General features: G+C 48.8%; 1 protein-coding gene across 1 annotated transcript; it reads right to left on the reverse strand.

Annotated features, from left to right (window-relative positions):
- Positions 1-297: 297 nt before the first annotated feature.
- On the reverse strand, positions 298-2,330 carry LOC119362837 (cytochrome P450 709B2-like). The gene is made up of 3 exons (XM_037628103.1): positions 1,926-2,330; positions 1,603-1,826; positions 298-1,491 (listed from the first exon to the last, which is right to left on the reverse strand). Exons 1-3 carry the CDS (start codon positions 2,197-2,199, stop codon positions 445-447), a joined length of 1,545 nt encoding a protein of 514 aa, XP_037484000.1. The 5' UTR covers positions 2,200-2,330; the 3' UTR covers positions 298-444.
- Positions 2,331-7,783: the final 5,453 nt, after the last annotated feature.

Raw genomic sequence — 7,783 nt, forward strand, 5'->3', positions numbered from 1 at the left:
CATGAACTTTTATTCATATTTCTGAAAATATTTTGAGAAACATGAATATCTTTCAAATTGTGAATGCTTTAGAAAACAGGTTTTTTTCTAATTTGCGAACATTTTCTGAAACCACATTTTTTTTCAAAATTTGAACATTTCTGGTTATGCGACTATTTTCCAAATTTGCTAATATTTTTTGAAAAAAATAAGATTTTACAAATGAAAACACAAACATTTTAAAATTGGGGAATATTTTTAAAATTTGAACATTTAAAAAAATTGTGACATACTTAGGTAACTATTTTGGTTTAACTATAGATAGTGACTAGTTTTTGTTATTTACACTCACAAATAGGATACATTATACATCAATAATTTTACAAGCTTATCTAGTGCATAACATATACTAAAATCCAGTCAAATAATACAAAATTGTGTTATACTTAACACCATACATATTTTCTACATCTCTAGAGTCTTGAGGATCATGGGAAGCCCAAACTTGGGCCGCAATGTGATCACGTCCATTGGGGCATGGACATACTTAGGTGATAGGGAAAACGAGAACCTTTGAAGAATCACGGCGATCACAGCCTTGGCCTCTATCATTGCAAAGTTCTGCCCAATGCACGACCTCGGCCCACTGGAGAAAGATAACAAGGCATTGGGGTGTTTTCCGGCCCTCGTCACTCCATTCTCGAACCTCATGGGCTTGAATTCGTTGGCATCTTCTCCCCATACCTCCTTGTCACGATGTATCATCGCGATGGGGATCGTCAAGACCGTGCCTTCAGGCACTTTGATGCCACCAACCTCGAGATCCGAACCCGCCTTCCTCTGAATGAGCGACACAGGAGCGTATAACCTGAGAGTTTCTAGTAGGAACATGTTGACCAAGTGCAGTTTGTTGAGCATGTCACCGGTGGGAACCTCACTGCCACACTCTCTTAGTACCTCCTCCCTGAGCTTCTCCTGCCACTCAGGGTGCGTGCTCAGCAAGAACATGGTCCATGTGAGCAGGTGAGAGCTAGTGGCATGCCCGGCAAAGAAGAAGGTCTTGCACTCATCTATGATCTCGTCCATGCTCAAAATCGGATTATGCCCACCCTCTACCGCGCATGCCTCCAACATAAGCCCAAGCAGGTCGTTGCCGTAGCCCATGGTTTCTTTGGTGGCAAGACGGCTTTCGATGATGTTCATCAGCATGGTCCTCACCTCCTTGTCAAGCTTCCATATCTTGAGGTTCTTTTCAGTTGGAAGGTACCTGAATGCTGGGATTTGCACGTTGAATACAGTGGAGAAGGCAAGAAACTGGAGCTCCCTCTGCGCGAGGAAGACCTTCTTCCCCTGTTCGTAGCTGCTTCCGAATGCCGTGTGAGAGATGACATCCGCAGTCAGCTCCTCGAACTGGTGGCTCAGCTCAATCTCCACGCTGCCCCCCTTCTCCATCTTTGCCTTCCACTCCGACATCATTGACCCGGCACAGTCGGACATGGTCACCGTCATCATCTGTCGTAAAGATAACAGTTAGCGGAAGTCACACGCATCGCGCACACTTAAAATCGAATAGTAAAAAACACGCAGACGTCAACGCGTGTGGCGCTGGAGCTGGACACGTACCTTGAGCTTGTCCATGTTGAAGGCCGGGTGGACGACCTTGCGGTGGCGCTTCCAGTCGTCGCCGTCGGTGAGCACGAGCCCCTTGCCGAGCAGCCGGGCGATGTGCGGGTTCCCGAGGTTCTTGGGGTACAGCCCGCCGCGGTCGGAGAGCACCTGCTTCACCGTGTTCACGTCGGCCACGCACAGGCTCGGCCTGGCCCCGAACCAGTACAGGAACGTGCGACCTGCAGAGCAGAACACAACGTAAGAACAGGAAGGAAGAAGATAGACGCGCGGCCGGCATCGAATTACGGAAGCAATTGCAGTGTCTCTGAGTTACGTACCGTGGATGGGGATCCATTTGTGGAAGTGGGGTTGGACCATGGAGACGAAGTCGTGGTTGCCGACGTCCAGCGCGGCGCCGGCGGTGTCGGCGCGGAGCCGCTTGATCTCGGCGAGGTTGCCGGCGAGGAACCTGTAGCCCGGCCCGCCGACGCCCTGCGCGCGGAGCTGCCGGGTGATGGCCCGCGGCCTCCACACGAGGTACACCAGCGCGTTGAACGCCCACGAGGCCAGCACCGCCGCCACGGCGGCCGCCACCATCCAGACGAGACCCATGGTGGACCGGTGGTCACTCAGGATTCAGGATAAGGGTGAAAATATCAGCGACCTGTATTGTACGCCTCTGCCTCTGGTACTGCTTGTGGGTTTGATGAGACCGGGAAATGTTTGTGGGTTTCCGTTGCGAGACTCGGGTCGGGGGAGGTGGGTATTTATATGGCCTTTGTGGCTGCGTTTCGACCATGCCTTTCTGGTCGCCTGGTTGCTGGCTACGCGCCTGTGACCCACCGCCACCGGGGTAGAGAAGGCAGAGGAGAGGCGTTTCGTCGCGGTGAGATCAGCCGTGATGCGCACCAACTAGACTATAGATGGTCCACAGCTCGTGGGAACGTGTGGTCTGCCGGGAAGCCGTCGTACGCATGGTGCTGCTGGTCGACATGGACGGGATATTCGCACGGGGCTGGCTTCTAGACAAAACTTCTTTTATCTTGATTTGAAAAGATAACGACACGTGGATTGATATATACTCCTTCCGTTTTAAAATAGATGACACAACTTTGTACTAACTTTATGATCAATGGTGCTTTCGAGCACACAACAGCAGAGGCTGTCGACATAGACATGGCTAGATTGAGCGCCTGATTTATCCCAATTGACTTCCCTTCCTCGCCAAGAATCTAACTCCTTATCAAACATGGTCCTTCTAGAACGGGCAAATTTGATAATTTTGATCTGTGGACGAAATCAATTCACAGAATGGACTGGTTGTGAAACTATTTCACACCCCTGATCTTTTTGTGTAGCGCCCGCGACGCCGGCGCCACACCCTACGGTGCAGCGCCTAGCAAGCGGACGTTGCACGCCAATCCACCGTGGCAGCCCTGGGCCCGCACCCAGTTGTGCAACGCCTCGGTGCTAGGCGCCACACAATGTGCAGCGCCTAGCCGTCGGGCGCCACACATTTAATGTGCAGCGCCTAGCGCTTGGGCGCTGCACTGTGACTTATCCGGCTGCCCCCCCTCCCCCACTCCCCCACATCACACACTCTCCCACCCCCAATCCGAGCTTTGCCCCCTCTTCCACTCTCTCCCCTTCTCAAATCCTCTTTCAAATCTTGCAAATCTGAAGAATTTGTCTGTGGATTTCGAAGTCAAACCCTCCCTCAAGGTAATCTTCTCTGATCCCCTTGTTTTGATCCAAGTAATGTTATCAAATTGCTCATTTGTTGCTAGTTTGGGGAAACCCTAGTTTTGTTTGGATCTAGAGATTTGCATGGAGATGTGAGATGTTTGTTTGCCAATTTCCTATGATTAGGCTTTGTTAGTATGTTAGGGTTATTCTTATGGGTGTTCTTATGTTGGTGCTGGGGTTAGGTTTAGGGCTAGGGTTATGCTTTTGGTTAGGGTTATGGTTAGGGTTAGGGTTGTTGTTTCATATATATATTAGGGTTTGTATCCTTGGATTAGTACTCATGGAAGCAATGTTACCTTGTGTTCTTTGAATGCTTATATTGATGGAAAGAACATGTGTGTTTGTTCATCATGGGGACAAAGACGCCTTCTTGAAAGGCAATATTGAACCGGACCCGGATGAGTTTGACATGGTGTTTGATAGTAGTCCTAGCTATGCGGAGCTCTTGCAACAAGTTAGGAAAGATTTGAATTGGATGGACCCTAATGATATCGTTGAGTTGGAAGGAAGGCATAATGTTGGTTTTGAAATGCACATCCGTTGGAAGACAATGCGTGTCAACTCGGAGCAACGTTGGGTTGCATACAAGGAGACGGTGGCCAAATCACTAGACAAGGCTCTTGAGTTATTTGCAACGAAGAAGGTTGATTCAAGGTTGCATTTGGACTTGAACCAGAGCCCCTCCCCTTCGGTTGCTAGTAGCCCCCCACCCTTGAAGCGAGATGAAATTGTTGAACCTCTTTTGACCCAAGAAGTGAGGCCAATATTGAGCCCTTTACAAGCAACCAAGATGAAGCTTTGCAAGAGGAGAATGATGAGTATGCGGACGATGACAATGAAGTTGATCTCCATGACAACAATGTGGGTGATCTCGACAAATATCATTTGCAAGAGACAATGGACCATTCCATCCCTTTTTCCCATGCATATGCATCGGACTCGGATGACGATGGTCCCGATGAACAAGTTGATGCGGAGGGGTTCACGGTGAAGGAGGCCGAAGCTTTCGAGAAGGTATTCGGTCATGATCATCGGACTACATTGTTCAAGGATGTTAGTCTCGCGGATGAAGCCGTGGTAGATGGTGTCCAATGTATATCTGTTGGGGTTAGGCCAAGCTCTCACCATGATTTGGGAGATGACAAGAACCGGATTGCAAAAGGGTCTAAGTTTGAAACCTTCTTGGAATTGAAGATGTGGCTCGACAACTACTTGGTTACGCATTATCGTCCACACAAGGTGGTGCACCCGGACGTCGATGTGCGCTACATGGTTGCATGTGCATGTGAAGATGAAATATGTCCGTGGCTTGTGCGTGCAAGACCATGGAAAGGAGGTCCCACTTGGCACGTAGTGAGTTGTGTGCCAACTCACATGTGCCAAGGCAAAAGGGTGGATGGCAAGATTGTGTCCCAAGACCACAAACAACTCACGTCCGAGTTCATCTCTAACAGGCTCTCCAACTCAATATCCACACTTCCAACAATGAGCATCCAACATGTCATTGACCTTGTGAAAGCCATCTTTCATTATAAGGTGAAGTACGGTAAGGCATGGAAGGCGAAGCAAGCCGCATTTAAGATGTTGTATGGTACTTGGGAGGAAGCATACAACTGAATCCCTAGATTGTTGTTAGCCATGGCCACGACAAACCCGGGCATGGTTCATGTGGTCGAGCCTCATGGGCACCAAACAACGGTTCATGAAGGAAGGAAAGTCCGAGTATTTGGCCGTGCATTTTTGGCGTTCGAGCAATGCGTGAGGGCTTTCGAACACTGTAGGCCAGTCATCGCCATTGATGGCACGTTCTTGATCGGACAATACAAGGGCACCTTGTTGGTTGCGATAGCAAGTGATGCCAATAACTGGGTGTTGCCATTGGCATTTGCTTTGGCTGAGGTGGAGAACAATGACAACTGGGAGTGGTTTTTGCGTCTTTTGAGGACGAAGGTGTTACCCGTTCAGAGGGAAATTTGTGTCATATCGGATCGGAATCAAGGTATTCTTAACGCGGTGGAGATTGACATTCCCGGGCATGCTCCGTTGCACCATCTATAGTGCATGAGGCACTTTTGTTCGAACTTCTATAGGGCATGTGGCCTTAAGGAGTTGGCCGATGATCTTCAAGATTGTTGTCTCGCTTTCTCCGACAAGCGCTTCACCACTTTGTACAACAAATTGCTTGCACACAAAAAACTTGATACCGGGGGTCAAGACTTTCTCAATGGGCACATTCAATACCGGAACAAGTGGGCACGTGCTTTTGATAAAGATGGCCAGAGATACGGTCAAATGACAAGCAATATGGCCGAATGCTTCAATAGGGTGCTCAAAGGTGCACGTGGATTACCCGTGACGGCAATAGTTCAATACACATTTGACAAGATGAATGCGTACTTTATAAAGTACTCGATGGAAACGGATGCACAGATAGCGGGTGAGAACCCGCGCAAGTACAAGTACAATTTCCCACCCAAGGTTGATGAATGGTTGGTATTTCAATCACGGAAGGTGGACTCAGAAGAAGCTATATTATATGAAAACAAAGAGTGGAAGTACAAAGTGAAAGAGCCAGGAGGAACCACAAACGATGGCCGCCAACATGGAGGTCGTGCTTTCAAGGTGTCGTTAACACAATGTGATTGCTCTTGCGGGAGGCCATCGTTGCTTCATCTTCCATGCTCACACTTGTATACCACCGGTCGCGTTAGGAATGTGGACATCAATCACCCACGCACCATGAGGGAGTCGGAGTTCTCAATCATGACGGTCAAGAAAACATGGGCTCCCCGCTTTCACCCATATCTTGACCAATCACAATGGCCAGAGTACCATGGTGTTCAACTATGGCCGGATCCGGAGTTGAAGGTTGTTAAACGGGGTAGACGTAAGACAAAGCGTCTTAGAGGCGACATGGACGGATGGGGCCATGTTGGCCGCCGTGAAGCGGGCAACGACCAATTCCAAGAGCCTCGTGAGAGCTCCCGTTGTGGGGAGTGCAAAGGTCATGGCCACAACAAAATAAAATGTACGAAACCAAGGAAAAGGTCCAAGAAAAATGATGCAAGCACAAGCCAACAAGGAGCTACAGAAGGAAGCCAACCAAGTGGTAGCCAACAAGTGCCAAGCCAACCAAGTGGTAGCCAACAAGTGCCAAGGCAACCAAGTGGTAGCCAACAAGTGCCAAGCCAACCAAGTGTTAGCCAAAGAGGATCTAGGCAACAAAGAGGTCGGCAACTAGGACTTACAAGAGGCCGTGGTGGTGGTAGAGCTCGTGGTGGTGGTGTAGGCCGTGGTGGTGGTAGAGCTCATGGTGGTGGTCTTGGCCGTGGTGATGGTCTTGGCCGTGGTGATGGTCTTGGCCTTGGTGGTGGACTTGGCCGTGGTGATGGACAGGGACAAGGTCGTTATAGAGGAATGTTTGGATACCTCGATGGACCATTTCCGTATGTTGCTCACTAACTATAATGTTCCATATGTTCTTCTTTTTCATATGTTCTTGTTGCACATGTTCTTCCATTTGTTTTTATTGTCTTTACTGACCATTATGTTTCACTCATTGCAGGTATGGCGGCTTCCCAACCCAACAAACCAACAATGAAGGAGGATGGCGAAGATGAGATGACGGGATGGTGGGAGAAGGCTGTGAAGAAGCTTAGAAATGAGGATGAAGCCGCACTAAAGAAGAAGAAGGAAGAGGAGCTTGAGAAGGAGAGAAGGAAACAGAGAGAGCGACACGTGCGATGTGGGCTAGGGAGCAAGCGTTGGTGAGGAAATGTGAGGAGGCACGGAAGAAGCGTCAAAAGGATTTTGAAGAAAGAACCATGAAACTTTGGGCATTCGCAGCTGAAAAAGAGGAGAGGAAGAACAAGATATTCATGGAGAGGGTGGTTAAGGAGGCTCACCTCATAAGGAAAAGGGAGGAGGAAGAGGAAGAAGAGAGGAAGAATAAGAAGGGAAAGGGGCCTTGCTCTACGCAATAGAGCTATGTCATCTTCAACTTCAACTTGCTTGTGGATGATGATCGTGTTATCCTCTAAACTATGCTCTTCGATTTGGTTGTGAACTACTATGTGTAATGGCCTACTATGCCTCCTCCTCAATTTGGTTGTGAACTACTATGTGTCGTGAAGTACTATGTATTTCCTCCTAAATTTGGTTGTATGAACTACTCCTCAAGTTGAAGTACAGTGCAACACCTAGCACGTGGGCATTGCACTGTCCAGTGTGGCGCCTGCACGCTAGGCGCCACACAGGTCTGTAACTTGCAATACTTCTATTGTTCTCTGGATAGCTACAGACCTGTGCAACGCCTAGCAAGCAGGTGCCATACTGGACATTGCAACGCCCGTATGCTAGGCGTTGCACTGTCTAGTGTGGCACCTGCATGCTAGGCATTGCACATGTTTGTAGCTATCCAGAGAACAACAGAAGTATTGCAAGTTACAGA

This window comes from Triticum dicoccoides, chromosome 2B (genome assembly GCF_002162155.2).
Source record: "Triticum dicoccoides isolate Atlit2015 ecotype Zavitan chromosome 2B, WEW_v2.0, whole genome shotgun sequence".
Classification (NCBI taxonomy): domain Eukaryota; kingdom Viridiplantae; phylum Streptophyta; class Magnoliopsida; order Poales; family Poaceae; genus Triticum; species Triticum dicoccoides.